A 21,998-nucleotide genomic window follows, 5' to 3' on the forward strand; every position below is an offset into this window, starting at 1 on the left:
AACTCCCGGCCTGAAACCTCTAACTACCTTTGAAACAGTCCCAGCAGCTCCAGATGTTTCCAGTTGGCCTTGCGGTTCTTGGAGGAAGGAGCTGGAAAACCAGCTTTGTGCCCAGCTCCATCAGCAATTCGCTCATCACAGCAGGGGGGATGTTTGCTCCGGCCGTGCCTCAGTTTCCCTCCCTGCAGAAGAGCTGGTGTGGGGGGGAAGTCCGCGCAGGAAAATCTGTGCAGGACAGACGGACACCTCGAGCTGACCTCAAAGTGCCTCGAGGAAGGAAAGGGACATACTGTCCTTCTCACTCCCTTGTCCAGCCCCCCATGCCCCATCTCTGGGGGCGAGGAGGCAGCGCATCCTCAGCTGGGGGAACCCAACAGCTGTAACCTCTCCATTAAAACCACCACAGCTCCGAAGCCTGATCCACTTCTGTGCATGTGGCTGGGATGAGCCCAAATTTTAATTAAAAAGGAGGGAAGGCAAGGCAAGGCAAGCTGGAGAGAGAAGCCAGACTTGCTGCCCCCTTCCTTTAGCTGCAGCTACAGGGCTGATTTCCTCGGCAGTTAAAGGCTACAGAAACATTTTTGGGGTAGGAGCAGTGGTTAAATGCTGCACAGAAAATAGAGGAGAATCGTGATGAGCAAAGAGGAGCCGGGCTCCTGGAAAGCCTGGCATGGTCCTTACGGCCATCGCTGCCCCATGCAGGGCCAAGCGCTAGATTAGCGCGTCCCTGTTTAGGCTGAGCCCACCGCATCTCCAAGCAGAGGGCAGGGAGGGATCTTCCCAGGGGAAGGGCTGCCGGCAGCAGGCCACAGTCTCCTTCCTCGGGCCAGGCTGGCATCAGCTCCAGGCTCCTAGCCCCATTTTTCTCCCCCCAAATCCTTGCCCTTTCCTAGCCCTTTCCCCAAAACAGAGGTTTTGCGGCGAGGGCTGCCAGGAGCAAGGGTGCTCCTCCTCGCTGCCGGGGAGGACAGGGATCGCCGTCATCCAGCAGATGGTCGGCCCTAAAACCTAAACGCAGCGCGCCGCCTAACTCCAGCCGCTTCCCGAGACGAGGGGTTTTTCTTCTTTCTCCAGCAAGGAGAGAGCACGGAAGACAAATGCTTTGTTAAGGAAAGAGCAGGCAGTTGGCTGCCTTAGCAGGGAAGCGGTCCCGAGGGAATAACTGATTGGATGAGCTAGGAAAGGCGGGTTTAACCCCATCTCGCAGGACGGTGTCTGTTTTTGCAGGGCGACCGCCTGGCCCCTCGGTCCTGTGACAGGAGAGGGATGCCTAGCGATCAGAGCCCAGAATGATTTATGGCTCTGCAAAGGGCTGCACGGTGTGAGCTGGGGCAAACCGCCCCTCGGCGGTGTCTGGCGCAGCCCCGAAGAGGCTGTTTCGGGAGAGGCTGTGGTCAAGCACGAGCAATTGTGTTTGCTGGACCCAGCTGGCTTGTCACCCGCAGGGAAGGGTACAGCTCAGCCGCACAGAGATGCAACTCTGTGGCCCCTGCTACCTTGCCTGGGCCACGCAGGGCACCCAAAGAAAGCCAGCACCTCTCTGAGACAGTGGCACCCCGCAAAGAGACCTTTTGCAAGGTCCCCTTTAAACCTTTTACCAGGGTTAGCTCCCAGCTGGTACAAGGCTGATTATCAATATGTTCTCATTTATCCTGCAAAAGCTGCCTCATGCTGTGAATCCACACATCCGCCCGTGCCGCGGCATCTAAACCCAGCCAAGAATAGCAGCAAGCCCAAATCAGATCATGCTCATTGACTAACCTTGTTAATCCTACAGAGAAAAACCTATGAGGTCGGGGAATTTCTGATGCAAGCGCAAAGCTGGCTTCATTTTGATAAAAGCAATTTATACTTCTCTGTCTTCGGCTCTCTGGGCTTCAGTGATTAAAGGGAAGTGGCAGAGGAGAGGCGAGACAAACCCAGGCAGCCGGGGGGCTCGTGCAGCAATGCCCGACCCAGGCGGAGAAAACACCTTTGCAAAAAGCCCACAGCAGGGAACCTGCCTGCACGCCCCGGTCCTCGCGGTTGCACCTTGCCCGGGTGCTCAGCAGCAGCGTGGGGAGCTGCGGTGAGGCCACGTCCTTGCTGTTATCTTGGAGCTCTTCAAGGCCCCATTGGCCAAGTGCAGGTCCCCGTCAACACCAGCTTTTGAGGCAAAGAGCCGGCCCAAGTGGTGTGTGTTTTGCCGGTGACTCGCTCCTGATGGCTGCGGATTGCAGGGATAGGTGTGAGCAACGGGAGAGATTTCCTTCTTGTTCCTCTGCTGTTCGTAGGGTATCGAACACATCTGTCTTCATACTAATGATGCTAATTCTGCATTTCCTTGGGCTCCTGAGCCATGGCAGGCTGCCGCGGAGGGCTCTGCTCACCCTGCAGCCTCCCCCCTACCCACGAACCTGTGGTCATCCCCACCGGGCATCTAGGGCCGCCATGGGCTTGGGGCTCGGCTGGCAGGAGACGGAGCCCAAGGAATTAGGTGGGCTCCGCTGTGCAGGTACGCGTGCTGGTGCCGCGGCCTGTCCTCCCACCCCAGTGGTCATCCAAACAGCTCGGACCAGGATGCTTGATGAACAGGAACCCTCACACTAACGTGTCTGGCCCTTCCGCAGCCCTCTGGCCGTGACCCCAACCACCAAACCTTGAAGCTTATGTTCATACAAGACAAGAGCTTTTGTGAAAGGACCACCTTCAGCTCCCAGCTGGAGCCGGCAAGATTAATGGGGAAAGTCCTCCTTCCCTCTCACCTGGACCTGCAGGGAAGAAGGAAAACCAACGTTTTTCTGTTAATCAGCTTTTCTGCTGAGGCTGCTGCTAACCCTCCCAGCTCAGTGCCTCCCACCTGAGAGAGGAAATTTCCTTTCTTCGTCTCTTTTCACCTCTCCCTTTCTCAGAATAAACTGCAGAGCAGGCAAGTCAATGGGTGACCTTCTCTCATCCTTAATGGGCTTAATGAGCAATACAGGAGCCCCTCAGACAGTGCTGGTTACGCCTGGGTTGAGGGCTGATCTTGCCTAAGTGTGGCAGGAGGTTTCATCCCTTTAGCTCAACTTTTTTTCTGGAGAGAGACTTTCTGTCTCCTTTTTCTCTCTAGGAGACAGAAAAGCACAGACCGATGGATTGATCGCAAAAAGTATGAGAGCGCTTTACCTCCCTTCTGCTGCCTCCCTCTCCTGCTCCCCCTAAGGTGCCATGGTTGAGTTTCTACTGCTCTCATTTCCAGTTCTGATTTCAATCCATAAATATTTGAATACCAGAACCTGATGCATCTTATTTCACTGGGGAAGCTAAGAGATTGCTTCCTGCCATCGTGTTTGCCACGTTTGCTCTGATGTCATTTGTGAGCTTTTGGGATCTTTTGAAAGCCCAAGGAGCTCCCAGTGACATGGGGCAGTGGTGAGCTCTGGACACATCCTGGGCTTGCTGGGTAGAGCAACATGCAATAAGAAAGCAAGCTGGGGAGCTAGTTCATCAGAAGCGGCTAGGAGATGGTGGATATGGACTGCTGTCTTTTTGGGCAAATACCTAGAGGCCAGCAAGAACAGGTTCAAAACAACAGGAAAGATTTGTGGTTTGTCAGGCTGGGGAGAGCCAAACAGCAGAAGTCCTTGCCACAGGACATTGTGGGGGGATCAAGTCCACACAGGTCCATCATGGATCAGTCATGGAAGAGAAATTGCCTTATTCAAGTTAAGTGAGTAAGCGCTGCAAAGAGAGATGTAATAATTTGTCGGGTTAGCAAAATGATATAATTGGGGAAAAAACACAAACCAAAACAAGAAAACAAGTTTTCAGGTGCGAAGCCCACCTTTAAACCTAAAAAAGCAGCAGCAAACCCAGGTGCCCATGGTGCGGGCAGGCACCCCAGCAGCATGGAGGTGGGTTGATGCAGCTCATGTTCGTCACCCTGCTTCCACGGTGGTCTCTTGGTCCAGGACGAGTCTGCTTCTGAGGAAGAGTTTGCTGAGGCTGAACTACGCATGGGCTGAGGTTTTATTTCCAAGGCATCATCACCTTCCAACAGCCACGGCGGCCGCTTAACGATTTTCCCGGCAGCCCGGTAGAGGAGAGCACGTGAGCAGCAGAGGTGTGCAGTCAGCTTTAGCCTCCTCGTCTGCAACAGGGCGATAACGGCACGTCCCTGCTCCTGCGGAGGGGAGCCGGGCGAGGAGGGCTGCAGATCAGCACAGGATAATATCCGCCAGTAATGGGAGACACATAAGCCCCAGGATGGATCAATATTAGTGATCAGTATTACCCTGGCAGGATTTTGATGAGGCAGAGGAGAGGGCTGGATGCTCGCTGGCCTGGCCCAATGCTGGGTTGAGCACGTATTTATTTGGACGCTGTTTCCCCATCTCTCTGCTAAGCAGACACACTGAACTGGGTGAGGGGGGCACAAATGGTGCTCAAACCGTTCAGAAAATGTGTTTTTCCCAATTAGACTCAATGCTGGGATGGGAGGCAGAGCCGACACACGGGACTCGCAGAGCAGGGGACTCTCCTTGGTCACCAGCCCCTCCAGAAAGCTCTCCCCGAGCACGTGCTGGTGCTCCGACATCGCAGGCACGGGCGACTCGGATCGCTGCATTTTGTCCCGTTGCTGCTGCTGAATTGTGTGCAATGGTCGTGAATCCGCCCGAAACGGGGCTGCCGAAGGTGGAGCGGGCCTCATTATCCATTCTGCAAAGTACTTTGTGTCTTATTAGCCCATAATGAAGCAGCCGGAGCACCAGGCAGATTTGTGACATTAAAAGAAGGTGGAATTGATGGGTTTTTAAGGGAGGGGAGAGTGTCTCATGAATCCAAGCTTTCTTCTTAACCTGTTAGCTGCTCACTAAGAGCCAGTGATGCTTTCCCAGGGCCCTTGATTCGCGGCAGACCAAGTATCGCACTGCAGGGGGGTCATGCTGACGCTGCATCGGAGATGTTCCTTGGGCACAGGATCTGGAGAATTCAGTAAAACAGCCCAAAGCAGATCTAAAACAAAATTCATGGGGCTTTTCCAGAGCAACATACCCCCCCCCTTTTCCTGCTACAGAGGGAAACATTGTCACGATCTTCTTTGGCTGCCTTAGCAAAAATCCAGCTCCGAGCACAAAAAGGAGGGAGACTGCTTTATTTACCTCTGTTTGTGGCTGGCTGGGTTTGGAGGGTGGACAAGAAAGTCTGGCTTTGGAGGTGCTCATGTTCCACTCCTCCTGTCAGTGATGTTTACCCCTGCCTTGAGCTGTCCCATGGGTGGCCGCTCTCCTTTTGGGTCCTTCTGACTTTGGGGGTCCTCTCAAGCCCGTCGAGGCCCCTGAGCTGCCCCCCGCGCTCCCCGCTGCAGCCGGCCTGGCAGCAGTCAGCACGAGCCTTTCCCCACGGCGGCCGCCGGCCGAGGAAACCCCCGTTTGCTCGGCCCGTCCTTCGCTGCTGCTTGCTTTCAGACGGCTGGGAGCCCTCAGCTCTGCCGCCCTCCTTCCCTCCCCCTGCCCGGCTGACGTTGCCCCAGGGTAGTCCTGTGTGACACACAGCCTCCTCGCCGACGTAGGACTGAGCCGCTGGGAAATCAAGCCAGCTATTTCTCCGTCGCTGCTAGAACACAGTCAATCACTTGCAACGTGCACATTTAAATACCTCTCCGGGCTGGAGGAAACCTGGCACTGAAATGTGTTAGATCTAGCTCAAACTCCTCCCCTCCCCGGGTCTTCAGCTCTAGTTCGGGCTTGGCTTCTCCTCTGTCCTGATGCACAGGCTCCCTTTGGCTTGGCCAAGGCCTGGGCTCAGGCTTTGAGGCTGCATAGGGACAAGACTCCAAACACAACCCACTCGCTTGCATGAACCCTAAACTATCCAGAGCGACCTGGGAACTCCAGTCTCAGGGCCACGGTGCCCAGTGCGACGAGGAGAGGAGAGGCAGCCTTCATCCCTTTCCAACTCGCCTGCCCAGCTCAGAGGGACCCTCGCTTCTATGGCAAGACCACACCACCAAAAACCTCCCTCCTGCTGCAGCAGACAGCCCCCTCGTCACACACGCACCGGGTCACCCTACCCTCTCCAGCGGGTTCCCTTTTCCTGTCAAACTGGAGACAACATTGCTGGTGGTAGCAACCTCTGGAGCCACTGCAGGAGCCGTTCCCGCAGGAGGCAAAGCAGACCTGCAAGGACGGTTTCTCGCAGCGGGCCCCCGGCCGCTCCGATCTCAGCCTTGATGGAGGTGCCGGGCACCTCCGGCCCGCTCTGGCGCATGAGACGTGGGGAAACTCCAACACGCTCCTGCTCACCAGCGTCACAGGGAAAAAAGTCCCTCTGCATTCAACGTGCTTTGAAATGGAAAAGAAAGAGTAGGAGGAGAAGTGAGGCAGCGACACTCGGAAAGCATAATCTTGTTAAAAATCTCAGCAGGGGCACAGTGTAATTAATACGAACAAATTCATTTCAGAACAATCCCTCATTCAGTTCGGAATAAATCAGAAGCTGCCACCCCGCACATTGCACCATCACGAAGAGTAAGGCAGCAAATACACGCATATCTATCAACCGGCACTTCTCAGGTGAGACTGCGCCTGCTCCAAAGTGTAATTAACACTGGGGCAAGCAAAACGCGATAAATCCTCCCCTTCCTGCTGTTGCTTGGGTTGCTGTCACCGCTGAAAAGGCAGCTTACAAGGAATACGGGATTTTGCCACCGTCAACTCCTACCTCCGCCCCGCTGCCCCTGTCCCCTGCCTGGGCTGAGGGTGCCACCGGGTGACGCGCACAGTCGGAGACCCCCGTCACAGCTTACAGCACCCTGGGCCGTGCCTCGGGCTGCAAAGCACCTCCAGCAGCACCCTACCACCCATGAGGGCACGCCGCAGAAACAAGCCACGTTCAAGCAGGGAGCCTGCTGGAATCCTATTAAATTTTAGTTGAGGGGTGGGGGGGAATAGAAAAACTGGTTTGGAACAATTACAATATTTAGGAAAACAAGCCTGAGTTCTCTGCAGTGTTTAGCTACTGGGTGAAATAAATTGAATAAATAAATGTAGATTTGCTTTGAGTTTTCGAAGGGACTACCTTGTTTTTTCACTGCAAAAAGACTTTCTCTTTCCCTCCCCCTCTCCTTTCCTTTTCCCAGTAGCAAAAGGGAGAGAACACTTAAAAAAAAAAATACAAAAGAAGGTTTTATTTTCTCAGAGAAACAAACTAACAGCGAGAATGCTCTTGTGTTGCTTCTGTTTTCAAATTGGCTATCTGAAATCTCCCATTAAAAAACCAACCAAACAAGAAGTTTAATTTTGGGAGAAATGGTCTGGCAAACTAGTCGGGAATTTTTCAAGCACCTCATTTTGCAGAAGTGCCTTCGAAAGCCAAGCCAGCACTGACTTTGATTATGACGCTCGTCCTTCCAACTCTCCTCTCGCGCTCAGTGAAAGCAATGAATTTCCTTTGTGAGGTTCAGTTGAGACAGGGCGATTTTTGCTCGGGCTAATGAATACACCATCCATCTCGAATAGGAAGCTTTATTTATCCTAAGTGCTCCGAGCTCGTGGTCCAGCTGTGTTGCGCTCCCAGGCACCTGCATGCTGTGGAGGCACCAAATAGCCCTGCTGTTACATGGCAAGGAGCTCGAAGAGGGCCAAGTCCCCAGCACAGCTATTTTCTAAAATGTTCCACCTGCTCTTCACCACCCTCCTCTTTCTCCTCCATTTCGGTGCCAGGTTTTCTTGGGATTTCTTTTAAGAATTCATGTTCATTTGTATTCATCATTCATTTATTTTCTCAGACCTCCCCAAAAGCCAACCATTTCCTGTCCCCAGAAGGAAACTCAAGAAATTGCTCAGCTCAACGATCTCTCCTGGGGAGAGACAAACAGAGCTTGTTAAAATCCTATCCTGCAGACAAAAATAGCTGGAAAACAGCACTGGGCTTAAAACTATAAAGACACAAATGTGCTGCGATGTCCCACTAAGGCAGACAGGAACATCTATTCTTCATCATCATGTTCTGTCTCATAAAATGTCTTAAAATAATAACCAAAACACCCTTAACTCTGCCCTCTGTTAGCTCGTCCTTGCAAAAGTCTAGGAGCTGCTGCTTTTAGCAGTGAACCGCAATGACGAGTCAGGGGCCTCCTCCTGCCTCAGTCAACCACAGGCTGAGTGGTCGCTTCCCCAGCAGGTCCCCATGTAAACTTCACGGGTCTGGCCATACTTACCCTGAATTCAGTCCTAGACCAGCCCCTGGCCACAGACTATCAGACACCTCCAGTTTTCCCCAGGCAGAAAGCTGTATTTCGGTTAACACCATAATCCCAGCAGACATCCCGTGGCTCGGTCTGGGGAGAACCGAGCAGAATTAGGACACCCAGAGCCAGGTGCTGTTCAACATGTGCCTCCTGGTGGCTTTCCCCAAGGCTCAGGAGGGTCCTACAAAACCCTCCCTTCTCCGCACATTCGCACTGTGGTCCTCACAGGCTTCCCCTTCCCAGAGGGGCATGAGAAGGCTTTCATCCCTGGAGTCCTTTCCAACTTTCTTCCCCTCTCACCAACTCTTCTTATCTCCTAAATGAAGTATGTCAGGCAGCATTAGCTCAGCCTCCCCTGATCCCTGCCCAGGGAGCATCTATTGCAAAACAAATAGCTCAATGTCAGCAAAAGTGTCTGGAGTGATAAAAGCCGTTCAGCAGAGAAGGTAAGATACAGCTCTGTATTAATATCCACTGGACGCTTTGAAACTTATTAGGGCCTTGAATATATCGGCAGATTTTCTGCTCCACCTGCCAACCCGAGTGAGAATGAATGAATTCCTCATGCTAGCTGGAGTCTCTTTCTTCTCCTTCTTTTAACCCTCACTGAGATTTATGGCCCTTCTGTGGCTTTTGTCTTTCTGGGGAAATGACAAAGTCTCCAAACTTGGCAAAGGACTGAAGAGCTTCCTGCTGTTCAGCAGGTGATGTATAACCTTTGACTTTGACACAATACACAGCCAGCACTCCAAGAGCAATCATCTCGGTACCCTTTGGAAAAAAGCGATGTGGAAAAAAGATGTGCTGGCTGCATCAGTCTGGTGGCCAAAAGATGCGTTCGGGGTGGAAGGAGCAGAATAAAAAACTCACCTGTCTAGAGATGCTCCCTCCGCAAGTGTGCCGACTGCAGCACTCGGTAACAATCCAGGCAGCAGCCATAGAGGTTTGAGTCTTCCTGGACCTTCAAACCCACTGACATGGTGATTTGATTTCCATCCAGGGAAAACTGTCTCATGGCCAAGGTGCTGTCTAAGGACCTTGCCAAAGCTGTGCTCACAGGCAGAGGTACTATCCTTCCTTGCTCCCAAGTTGCGTTGTCTCTGCCTCAGTTTCCTCATCTGTAAAAAAGGGGTGACAATTCTTGGCAGCTCTGGAGCTATTGGCATGGTGGGGGCCTTTGACTGTGCCCCAGAGCCTTGGTGCAAGCATGGCCTGATGGATCAGAAGACAGAGGCGCCGGGGAGGCAATTCCCAGGATCTCACGACACAGGCTACTTAGTGGGGACAAGTCAGGGAGGCAAGAGCCGGGAGAGAGAGATCAGACTGGGCATGAGGGAAACGGCCTAAATCAGAGACAGTTTGATTATAAAGGAAGATATCAGCACCTCCAAGGCAATGCGTTACAGGTCCTGCTTTTGCAGCCAGCCCGGCGGAGGAAGGCGTTAGGTGACCGCATCTCTCCCCACTATGGGCCGGGACAGGGGTGGCTCTTCCTCTGGAGCCAGAGCTACCAGCTAAGAGCCACCAACAGCCACCAGCAGAGATGTCCTGACCAAGGAGTGACCTCAGCCGAGGCAGCAGGCAGCATGGCAGCAGCCCTGAAGGGGTTTAGGAGAGTCAAGGCAAGCAGAGCAAAAACACCCAGGAAACAGAGACACACAGAGATCCTTCCTGAGACCAGTGTCTTCCTTCATACATCTAAGACGGCATCCAAATTGTCCATAATGGAAATGCTGCAGGGTCCCAAGTCCCCCTGGTAAGCAGTCTGTGCTCCAGGGACATGCATTTTGCAGGATCAAGGGGACACACCATGTGTTTAAAGCTCCTGTGACTCTCGCAGCATCTTGAGTCCTGCCACAGTCCCTCGCACAGCCTCTTCCCGGCTCACTCCATCCCTGTCATGTCTGATGAGTGTCACCTGCAGGTTCCACAGCATCTGTCAAGGTCACTTTGAACACGCCACAGTTCAGTGGGTAGCCATGCTCCACTTCAGTCACAGTTTTCCTCCCCGTGCTTGTTTATTTTGTCCTTAACTAGCCAGGCACCAGGGAATATTGGCCCTCCTGGCTCTTTCCAGTTGAAAGCGAAGCAACTGAGGGAGGGAGGAGGCCAAGGCAGAGAGAAGGTGCATTGCAGGGAGGTGTTTGCCTTCTGCATCCCCTCTTCGCCACAGATCTGTCAAGTCTCCGAAGCACACGCACAGCTGGTGCTTTCTTCCTCCTCCCCTGCAGCCAGCCCCATACCTCTCTCATTCGCTGCACAGAGCTGAAGCCTCGTTGATGTGCTGGAGCTAGGCTGGAGATGGGCCTACAAGCAGGGCCTAGGTGCCCACTCACAGGGTCCATCCAAGGAGCCCCACTGGATAACGATTTCCACACCCATGGCCAAATTGGTGCCTTCCCCCAGCACAGTCTAGTTCATCAAACCAGTGGCACATGAGCAAGCCATGGGCTGTCCCATGCTGAAAGATGAGATATCTGATGTCAGCCTCGGGGCTTCATTAACACAGGTCCTGCAGAAGCTGGGACATTAACATGATCTGAGCAGGTGCCAGCTAGCCTTAAAACATACCCAGATCCCCCACTCTGAATGACTGGAGATCAGGTGGTTTCACATCTGCCCTGGGAAGGACTGCCCTTCTGCCTGGGCCCTGCCAGGAAGGAGGAGGAGTTGGGAGGCTCTTGTCTCCAGATGGACCCTTTGCCTTTCTGCTTTTCTTCTTTCATCCCACTACTAATGCTGCAGGTGGGAATGATGCCCTGCCTCAGGCTGGGATGTTACCAGGTTGGTCGAGGCTGGAACAGGACAGCAGGATCAAAGCTGGGTGCTTACGGGCCAGGGAGTTCAGTCTTGGCCACAAGATCCATACAAACCACTCTGTGCTATGAGCTCAGATCCAGTCTCCTGACCAGTGTATATCAACAGCAGAGCACAAAAAGCCAGGATAAACTCCCTTTTCCCTCTTCTGCCCCATCAAACCACACCAGCTCGCATGCATGTGTTTATTACAACCCAACCAGCTTGCCTCCTGCTTCTATTTCCTTGCCTGGGTGAAGAACTCCATCAGTGCAGCCGGCACCTGAGGAAGATCGGTTGAAACCATGACACGATGGCCTTTTCCCTTCAGCCCTGCAAGGGCCGTCCCCAGCTGCCTCCCTGGGGAGGCCCTGCCCCTCACCTTGTCTGCATGTTCCAGGAGGCGGTCGTAGGTGGAGCAGGCTTCGGAGATCAGCTGGTCAGCATCCAGGTCTACAAGGTTCCCGCAGAGCTGGCCAGGGGAAGAGATGGAGAAAAATCAGAGGTCTCATGTATCTGCTCAGCTTCTGGTCAGGGTAGGAGCTATCAGAGAGGGATGGAGGATGGGAGTCCCAGGTTTCACGTTTGATTTTCAGTCCGATTCTCTTCCTCTTTTCTGAGCATCTCTACATGTTCTCCCCTTGTTGCTTCTCCCCTTGCATTTCCTCTCCTTAACCACAGCGAGGCCCAAGCACAGGACTCAGAAAACCTGGGTTTCCCTTTCCTTGTCCTGATCTGGTGCTTTGCAAGGGAGAGGGAGGCATAACTGCCCACAGCCGATTCCCAGGGTTCCCTTTGCGTACTTCTATCTAACTAATCGTTGTTAGAGACCAGAGCCTCCTTTTCCTTGTCAAAGTACTTTCCCCTTCCCAGTACTTAAAATCTTAAAATACCCAGCCACCCATTCTCCTGGATTTTCTCACTCTTCTCTCAGGAAAATAAAGTCATTTTTACAGGCATGCTAGATTACTGAAACACTCTGCTTGGAGGCTGGGTGTGCAAAGGCTGGACCTGGAGCTGTGAGAGATGCCTTCCGTCAGCCCCTGCCTACCTGCACCACAAGCCAGCCCGGGGTGCCTGGCTCGCCCCACCACCCTGGGGCTTTCGCCTCCCAGCCTCTCGCTGCTGGGTGCAGCAATGCCAGGGCAGCAGCCCGGCAGCACAGGGCTAAACGGGGAAGAGAAGCTGGGAGAAGGAAAGCTGGGAACCAGAGACAGCCTGCTCCCTCTACTTCATGATCCCAAATAAGTTCTTGTCCCCATTTGCGATCAAATTTGAGTATTTTTCCTTTCAAGCCGCTTTCCCTGTTTCACCATTTTGGCTGCCATTGAGGCCAATAAGCAGCTCCCCCCAAGCGCCAGCGGCTCAGGGACCGGGTACGCCCCCAGAGAGCAGCGGTGCAGCGGGACGGGATGCCCTTCCCCTCGCAGGGCAGAGGGACGGCGGTGCGCGCTCTGCAGCGGGCGCCCCACACCCCGCTCACCATCAGGATGTCATCTCCACCCACGTTCTCCCGCAGGATCTGGTCTCTCACCGTCTGCAGCAGCGTATAGGCCACAATCACTTGGAAATTTCGGCAGGGCTTCCCTATCAGGAAAACCTTGAGGGGAAACAGATGGGAGAGGCGGGTGGGGAAGAAAACATCAGGGAAGCCTGCAGGCAAAATCTCCAAGCCGGGATAACCAGAGCCTCTCATACTAAGAATTGAGCTCCCTGATGGGCTGTAAAAATAACAACCTTGATGTTCCTCCTGGCAATTTGGACTCAAAGGACCCCAGATGCAGGGAGGGGGGTCCCTGGGTGCTGGGGGAGGAAGTTACTGTTGTTGCAAGTCCAGGAGAGGTTGCAATGGTCCGAGGGAAGGTCGCAGCTGGTCGGACAGGTCAAACCCTTTACACTTGGGACCCCAGAATGGGTGACATGTCCAGGGGGCCCCTTGGCCATAAGGACATAGGAGCAGCTGTAGCAAACAAACCTGAAGGTCCATGTAGCCCTATACTCTGTTTCTGAGGTTCACTGAAAGCGGGTGTGCGGGGAAGAGTACCAACCAGGGCAGGCATGAGCAATATTTGCCCCGATACTCGCCTAGTTACCAACAATCTACAAGGACTTCCTGAGCCACCGATGCCTCTGAAGAGGTGTCTCTCCCATCAGCTTGTCCAGTTTCCCTCTGAACCCTGCAAACTTTTAGCATCCTCAAAATCCTGTAGCAAGGAGTTCCACGATTAATCTTCCTGTCAGATGAGGGCATTTGTGGGTTTTTTGTTTGTTGGTTTTTTGTTTGTTTTTTCTCCTGTGGAACCCTCTATGCTCCAAGATGCTTAAACACAGACCCTGAAGAAGAAGGGCTCCTGGAGCCCTGAAAAGCCCAGAGCTGCCCTAGCTGCACACCAAGTGTTTTACAGAACTCAATTTACATCTAAATGGAAAGCCTGACCCAGCTAGCTCTGTGTAAGAGCCTTCCCCAGCCAGGGAGGCAGAAGAAGCAGGAAAAAGTACTGAGGCAGAGATATTTTAAGTGAATGCACATCAGAATCGCTCTCTGAATAAGCCTACACGTGGACACCCTCAAAACAGACCTGGGACCAGCCAGGCTATGCTGGCGAATGTAGCCCACCCTGCGGCTCTGTGGCAAAGGCAGTTTGCAGCCTGCTTCAAAGACCTGCTCTCGTCTCCAGGGTTCCTCTGCTTCCTCCCTGCCCCAGGCAGGGCTCCCGCAGCCCCGAGCTCCCGCTGCCCAGGCGGAGAATAATTAGAACAAACACTTGCCGCACAGACTTCATCAAGAGGGGCGAGCGCGGAGACAGAGTCTGTGCAAATATTAATTGAGATAATCAAAGCCACCAGGGAGCGGGCCTGAGAAATGAGATGCAAAGAGAGAAGCTTGTGCGGGGAGGGCGAGGAATCCTGCTGCTCTGGCAGCCTCTCTCCTTCCTGGAGTCCCGCTGCGGATGCCAGAACTACGGCTAGATGAGGACACTGCCAGGGCCAGCTCCGTAGGGGTACAGTCTGCACTTCCCCACAGCCCACAACAAAGCTGTTCGGGCTGGCGAAGAGCACTGCACCAGGGCTCAGGAGATCTTGCTGGAGGGCTTGGTGACAGTGCTGCGGTTTCCCCATTTGGGCTGGTGCCTGCTTTGTAAACCGCTGGGAGCTCTAGGAATAACTGTCCTGGGGAATAGGGGCAAATCTGGCCACCTGAACAAGGTACTGCCACACTCAAAGACATGCTCCTGACCCCAGGAGGATGATTAAGAGCAGGATCTTTATCATACATTCAGAAAAGAAAGCACTGGTTGACTGTAGATGCTCTGAGATATGGTTGAGGAAGGTGGTCGCAACAACTCTTTGGGGTTATGGGAGCTAAAGTCCACCTAAATTTGAATTAAAAGGCATTTAAGGGTTACAATCTCAACCAAAGCCCCAGGCCCATCAAGATCCTCTGGTAGGAATAGGAAATTAGACACTTTATACCTTTGAAGGGTCTGGATACAGTGGTTATTATCTGTTAAGGACGACACACTTGGCCAAAACACTACATGAATCACAACAATCCTCATTGTCCCAGGTGTACCCCAAATATCTGAACCTCGCCACTGAGCCCATTGGAAGCCTAAAGTCACCCAAGACTCAGCCCTATCTTGTTCAGCACACTGTCTCCGGGAGTGGTGGTGGGACACCAGACCTGTGACGCACCGCTCTCTCCCACTGCGGACACGGCGCAGCATGAGCAGCCTGTGCCCAGGGGGACACCGTACAGTAGGACAAGGGACAAGTGACCAGCAACATACCAGCCATCGCAGAAGCAGCCTATGTGGGAGTGATTTGGTTTGGGGGTATGTCTACTTTTCCAAAACCCCAAAAGAAGCAGACATTTTTCATTAAAAAGCGCTCACCTCCCAGATCCTCCAGACATCATAGAAGGATTTGAACACTCGCTGGAAGGAGAAGCAAAACCAGGGGAACAGTGACTGAATAACTTGTGTGCCTTTTCCTTCTGAAATATGAGAAGACCAAACTCTGATCAGAAACTAGGCTGGATTTTAAAGGCAAAAAGAAGTGGTCGCAAGACATGGGGCAGGGAGCACATTGCCAGGCTGGGTTTCTTCAGCTGGTTGTTGCTTAGGCTGCAAGATGCATCTGTCAACGTTTGTTCCTGGTTGGATGCAGCGAGACCATATCATCACCTGGGCTTCCTGGCTTTCCCTGCCTCGACTGGCTCTGCGCCCTGTACTCCCACACTGCCGACCTGGGATTGCACAGGCTTGGCTCTGTCGGCACTAACAGAGATGTGCCCCATGTTAAACTGGGGAAGGCACTGGGACTGGTGGAAAGGCTGTGCTGAAGCCTGGAGGAGAGGGGACATTTTCCACCAAAGCAGCATCAGCATGACTGTGAGAAGGCCTGACCCACCCTTTCCAACGGAAGGACATTTCAGCAGAGGAAGAGCTTGAGGAGATGCTCGAAGGCTGCAGCCTCAGCTCCATCTTCATGCAATTCACAGAATAAAGGGAGATAAATTCAGAAAAGTGAGTGCAAAGGGCTAAGGTCTTTCAAATTGCTCCCAGGCAGTTGTCTCAGGAGATACAAGACACGTAACCTCTGCTCAGTGTCCCTGACCTACATCCTCAGCATATTCAGCAGGTGTAGGTAAAACCGATCTCTGTGCAAATATTTACCTTCCTTTGCTGGCATCCTCTCTAAATGATGCCTTCTGGCCTATGGGAGCATCTTGTCTGGGCTGGGGGGGGACAGGGAAGAGACTTGGGACTTACCCAGGTGTTTTGCAAAGGTGGGATCCATAAATGCAATCAACGCCTTCAGCATGATCAAGTTCTTCCCCACACCTATGTTCATCACACAGCTGTGCTCCTGGGGGACACAGAAAGCAGGAACACAGAGCAGGGGAAGATCAGATGGCCCAACTTGTCTAGAGCTGCAAAGCCAGCTTCACCTGTCTCATAAGTCCAAAGGCCTCCTAATTGAGGATTTGGCCCCATTACTATGGCTCCAGTCCCTGCAGAGATCATCAGCAGAGTTTGAATCCAAGCCCAGCTAATATTACAGCACAGGGTGCTACTGATTAAGCAATGCCCACTTCCAACAGTCAGGGACAGCGGCAGGCTGTTACCCTCCCGACACACAGTGCACACAGATAATGTGATCAATGGCATGTGTCCCTCCATTCCCCTACGGGAGAGCTGATCTGCCTTATGCTAAGCAGCCTCTGGATATGGTCTCTGCCTGCCCGCTGCCCGAAGACACATGGTGATGCTGAGCGGATTGTCTTTCAGGGCAGGCAGCAGATGCTGGCACTGATGGGAGCTTGCCTGGGGGCTTATGCAGCTACAAAACTCAGAAACCTCCCACAAAGGTCCTGCCTGCCTCTCTCCAGAGTCAGCAGGGGTGTTTTCCCTCAGCTGGACTTTGCTGAACTGTCCTCTGCAACCTCACCACGGTGCCATCCCCACTAACACCCCCTCAGCCTTGGCCTGACTCCTGGGTCTGACGTGGCAAGGACAAAGAGGATCAGCCCAAACCAGTGGTCACTCCAAGGTGGCAGGGGGAAGGCATCGTGCCTGGTGGGGTTGCAGAGGTGAATTTGAAGGCTGGAGGCTATGGGCGGCTGCTTTGCCCTGAAAGTGTCAGCTCCGGTGCGGGGCTTCACTCAGGCAAGAAGCACCCAGAAACTTACTGTTTTCTGGAGGAAGAACTGGAAGAGACAGTAGATCTCATGTTCCTGCTCAGCTAGAAGATGGAAGAGCAGGAGCATCTCGCAAAAGCCTTGCTGGTACTCTGCCAGGAAAGAGGACACACAGGTGCACTCACATATACCCACCAGCAGAGACTGAGATCAGCGCTGCCAGCCACATGCTCAGGGAGCACCAGGCGGTCATGACAAGACCAGGGGGGCTGAGAGGTCAGGCAGAGCGCAGCAGGACAGTTGCAAGGACAGAGTCCAGGCAGGAATGGGTTACGTGGAACAAAAGAAAAGAAAGGCAAGGGGAACCCCCAGAAGCCCAGAGGAGAGCGGGATGGAGAACATCCCTCCATGGGCTCAGGCAGGGCCAGCACAGCATCCCTTTGCTAACTCATCGCAGGGCCTGAATTCAGCTGGGGCTTTTCCTTCTCCTGGAAAAGCCTCTCTGGGGTCGCACAAGAGCTGCTCCTCACATGCTCACCAGCCTCCATGTTGCACACGTAGCTTAGTAAGAGGATTTTTTCCATCTGCTTCTTGTCCACCCTGGTTTGGCCTTGGGCATCTCTTGTGTACAGTCTCTGCAGGTCTGAGTCTGGGGGAAGGGAGAAATGGCCACCCGAGTTTCACATTTGGAGCAAAACATTTATACCAGGCTGCTTCACACCATCAGTTCTGCATGCATAAAAGCCTTGCAGAAAACTTCACAGGCAAAATAAGTGTTCCGGACAGAGTTGGGCCACTGGACTTTGAGCTGGTACAGTCATTTTTGCAATCTAGAGTTGTTCAAAAGTGACCTCTTTGTTCAAAGGTGATATCCTTACCTGGTCGAGAACCCTCAAGAGGGCTCCGAGACAACTTCCTTGCTCTGATTTTCACCACAGATTTCTTCCTGGTCCAAGAATCCTGTCACCCTGCTTCTTCCCTTCTACCCCAAAGTTTTGCCTACGTGTTTGTCTGCATACATGAAAAGTTTTAGCTCTGAAAAACTTGGGTAATCTCATAACAGCTCTTTAAGCAGACCACTTTGTACAGAAAGATGGACAGTGATTTCTTCTTCACCCAATCACGGTGGGGGGGAAAAAAAAGGAAAGGAGCAAAGAGTTGTATTTGGTTGAAGGAATTACATTTTTCTAAGGTCTTCTCCAGCTGGATGTAGCATCTTTCATTTCTAAAGAAGCAACTTAATCTCAGCAAGACATTTAACAAAGGAAAAAAACCCCCCCACAAACCCTGCCTTCTTGCCTCTGCTGGGTTGATTTATGCAGGTTACATTGATTTGTAACATAAATTTTGCAATATCATTTAATATTCCTTTTGTTGTACAACTTGGAGAAACCTAAATGGGAATCTGAATATAATAATGCTATTCACTGAAGTAAGCTCCTTTCATCCACAAAAAATGGGCCTGGAGGTGCTCTCCAGACTCCCAGCCTCTCTCTAATGACATCTCTATCTCCTGTCTTTCTATATATAATTCTCTCTCTCTGGGTCACTTGACCCATCACTGAAAAGCTGATGGCTCCAGGCAGTGTTGTAGCAGGTGCCAGCTCTAGCAGTCAAATACGGCGACTCAGGAGGAGAAAAGAGGTAGAAAAATGTCACAAATTGGAACGGCTGTGGGGAATTTTAGGTATTCAGAAATATAATGATGTGTGTTGGAGCTGCGCCAGACACAGGGCGAGCATGTCTGCCTGCACCGGCCAGCTGCAAGCGGGTACTAGGGAGCAGGTTTGCAGCCCTGTGCCTCCTTCCAAAGGCAGAGCCACCTGCACCCCAGGCTCCCTCCCACTGTGTCCCGCCACCATGGCATGGCCCAGGAACTCATCCCAGCTAGCTCAAACCAGGTAGAAATCCAGCACCTATAGTTTGCCTGAAGACCACGCAGTTGCACAAGCGTTGGTGCTCACACAGGGCACAAGTAACCAAGCACTTACTGATGAATCTGCGGACTTGAGAGAAACCCCTGTGCTCCATCTCCAGCAAGGGCTGTATCTTGCTGTACATCTTCGCCAAGGACTCATAATTCTTCCTGCAAGAAGGGGATGCATGGCTGCCCACCACAGGAGACATGGCCATTGCCCAACCATCCAGGAATTTCCCTGGGCATTTGGCACACAGCAAAACCCGCTGCGGTAAAGCTTTGCAGTAAGCTTTACTGGATTGGGAAGGACCAGTGGGTCCCAAAGCTGCACTGGCTCCCACTGTTACCCCAAAATGCCTGGCATCAGCAGCAGAGGAAAAAGGTCTCCGAACACCAGCCTCTAAGAACAGAGTGGGAAAAGCATAAAAGGGAAGGGCTAAAATAATAGCATCTGCCCCCAAGGCTCTGGGGACTCTGCCCCGGCTGCTGAAAGGCCAGGAAAGGCCCAGGAAGCGAAGGCACTTTCCACACCAAGAGAGCAACTTGGTCTCCGAACATCTGCCTCCAGCCAAACTTGAGGTGAAGGACAGACACCTCGGAGAGGTTGGCACCCATTCGTAAGGTGCCAGAAGTTTCAATAGAAAATTACCTGCATGTGAAAGAAGCTCTCCCCACCCAACAGCTAATGAAGGCGGGCAGCCAGGAAGACAGCCAGACGTACCTCCTCATGCCTTCAACCATGAGCCTCTCATCTCGCGAGCTGCTCCACGGGTAGTACCCGGTGAGGAACTTCCATGCTTCTGACCTCACGGACAGGTCCAGGCCCTGGGGACGACAGCACGGGCGGCTCGGGAGGGTGCTTTCAGGTTTTCCTATTTTATTAGTAGGAAACTTCTCATTGTGGTTAAAGGGTTTCCAGGTTGCCATTTCACTTAAAAACAAACTGGTGAACAGTCACTATTTGGGGTTTTCAGGAAGGCTTCCCCACAAACAATAAATTTTTCAACAGAAAACGCCTGCAATACGTTTTTAAACAAAGTTGTTCCTATCTCGGTTATAATTTCAGAAGCATTTTCACCAAGATGTTCCAAAACAGAAAGGTTCAAAACAAACCACAACTTTCCACCACACAGCAAATAGCATTTTCCCAACCAGCCCTCACCAAAACCTCTCTGGAGGTGACGCACTGGTCCTGCCTGTCCACAGTGTCCCCACCCCAGCCAGGCATCATGTCACGAGTGGGCAAGGCCTGACCTGCCCAGAAGTTATCCCAGCTCACCTGAACCACACTCAGCCCCAACTCTTTCCACAGGGGTCAATTCAAGACCAAAGTGGCTGCGTTTAAGCGCAACAGTAAAATTTCTCACTGCCAGCACAGGCAACGGGGAACCAGGGTGTTTTCACAGCTCTCGAAAAGTGTGACAGGTTGTCTGTGTTCATCTCTAAGCTCTCCTGGCTCCTTTCATGGAAATGAAAAGCTTTTTTTAGAGGCTTAAAAAAAGTGTTTTGTGATAAAAATCAATTCTTCCTCACTGGGCAAAGCTGACTAATTTGTAAACTGCAAGAAAAGAAGCAGCAACAAGAAAGCAAGCAAGCAAGCAATGCCAAATGAGGATAAGTGTGCAGCATCGCTAGGCAGAGGGATGCTATTTGATCAACAACTTATATATCCTACAAAAACGGGGGGGGGGGGGGAAGCCACCTTTCCAGGGATCGTTAACCCTTCAGCTGCCTCCCCAGGCGAACCTGCCCTGCTCTGAGGCTGGGAACACTCCTGGAGGTCAGAAGCATTTCACAGCCCTTTGCTGCTCCCAGGAGCGTTAGCAGTTTCCTGGAGCCTTTCCCCTCAACAGCCACAAGTGACCGCTGGCTCCCACCAGTGGGGACCACTGGGGCATTGTGCTGAGAGAAAAACGAAGGTGGCTCAAAGGTCCCTGCTTGTCTCCCTGTGCTACCTAGTAAAGACCTGCATCCCAGTCTGGACCTGGACTCTCCGAGGTGAGAGGATAACACACATTACTTTCCTCTCCTCATCACCGTCTTTGTTTCAGATCTATCTCCTCACCCTGTCAAGGATGATGGATGAAATAAAAACCCAAGATTTCACCAGGTGGCCGCTCTCATCAAAATAGCCTTCCCATTCATTCTGGTTGATGGGCAGCTTCTTGGTTTCCTAGAGGCAGGAAGAGAGATGGGGGTTAGTCGGGTGAGGAGGAGAAAACAGGAGAGAAGAAGCTGCTCAGCTGCACAAGCCACCTCCAAGCAGGGTAAAAGAACGTTATCGGAAGTACACTTACATATTTTAGGCAATGCAACCCTAAACACAGGTTTACGGTCGCTCCTTGACTCTGTTTACAAGACCCAAATGGGTTCCCAGCTGGCTGCTGTGGCTGGAGCAATGCAAATGCTTTCTTCAGCTCAAGAAGCATAGGCGTGAGCCACTAATGTGGGTTATTGCAAGGTTTCTGCTGTGCAGGGACTGAGACTCCGACAGCTGGTAAATGCAGAGCAGAGGCTCTTTAGCACAAGGCATTGCGGCTCAGGTCTGGAAGTCCTACCTTCAAACCTTTCCAAGCTAGCCAGCATGACACCTCACAGATCATGACACATGAGGCCAGGTCTTCATTCTCAATGTCGGCTTTGTCCACCGAGCAGCGTTTGAACACTCACCACCCTCCGCTGCCCCCCAACAGCTCCCTACCGTGCAGCCGCAGGGTGTCCCATCCCTCATAGCGTGGGGAAGGGAGGATGCAGCTACCCGTGCTACCATTGCACCTTCAATTCAAGCATTTCTGCTTCAGTGCCCAGGCCTCCCGAGAGTGGCTTTTGGCACTGTGATAACTACTCATGGTCTGCCATGAAGCATCTCCCCAGCATACGCATCCCCTGCTGCCCGCATGTCCCAGGCTTGCTTGTTCCACCTTTTCTTTCTAAGCTGGCAGCATTCAGGTCCCTTCACTCTCAGAGATCCAACCTGGAAGGCAAGTGGCTTGTGCTTCCCCTCTTCCTCCTCCTCCTCCTCCTCTGGCCCTTGTATCCCCTGCAGCTGCATCCCTTTCTTTAGATTCCTAATTGCTGCCTGGGTTAACACCACCCTGAGGCTTGTAAACCACATCAGCAACCTGTTTGCCTTCAACTCTTAATTCCTCTCGCCTCTGTACCCTAACTCCCATTGTGGGAAAACACAGACCCAAGCCTACACTGTTCCATTTAATTCCAGTCCAAGCCTACTTCTAGCAAAGGATGAAAGGCAAGTATGGTGCAGGTTAGCACTGCTAATTAGAAACAACCAGAGAGGAGAAATTAAGAGAAGGAAAATCAGCAGAACAGGCAAGGAGAGCAAACGTTATTAAAATCAGAAAGTTCTGCATCCAGCAGAACAAACAAACAATTAATAATGTGCCTCCGCAGGTCAAAAGACAATCCGT

At 52.4% G+C, this 21,998-nt stretch overlaps 1 protein-coding gene across 1 annotated transcript; it reads right to left on the reverse strand.

Moving 5' to 3' along the window:
• Positions 1-8,815: 8,815 nt before the first annotated feature.
• TBC1D21 (TBC1 domain family member 21) lies at positions 8,816-21,622 on the reverse strand. Its single transcript, XM_067305804.1, has 11 exons — positions 21,545-21,622; positions 20,636-20,743; positions 19,292-19,395; positions 18,644-18,738; positions 17,191-17,301; positions 16,704-16,804; positions 15,784-15,880; positions 14,905-15,005; positions 12,492-12,608; positions 11,391-11,480; positions 8,816-8,983 (listed from the first exon to the last, which is right to left on the reverse strand). Exons 1-11 carry the CDS (start codon positions 21,620-21,622, stop codon positions 8,816-8,818), a joined length of 1,170 nt encoding a protein of 389 aa, XP_067161905.1.
• Positions 21,623-21,998: the final 376 nt, after the last annotated feature.

The sequence above is a fragment of the Apteryx mantelli genome, chromosome 15, assembly GCF_036417845.1.
Source record: "Apteryx mantelli isolate bAptMan1 chromosome 15, bAptMan1.hap1, whole genome shotgun sequence".
Lineage (NCBI taxonomy): Eukaryota > Metazoa > Chordata > Aves > Apterygiformes > Apterygidae > Apteryx > Apteryx mantelli.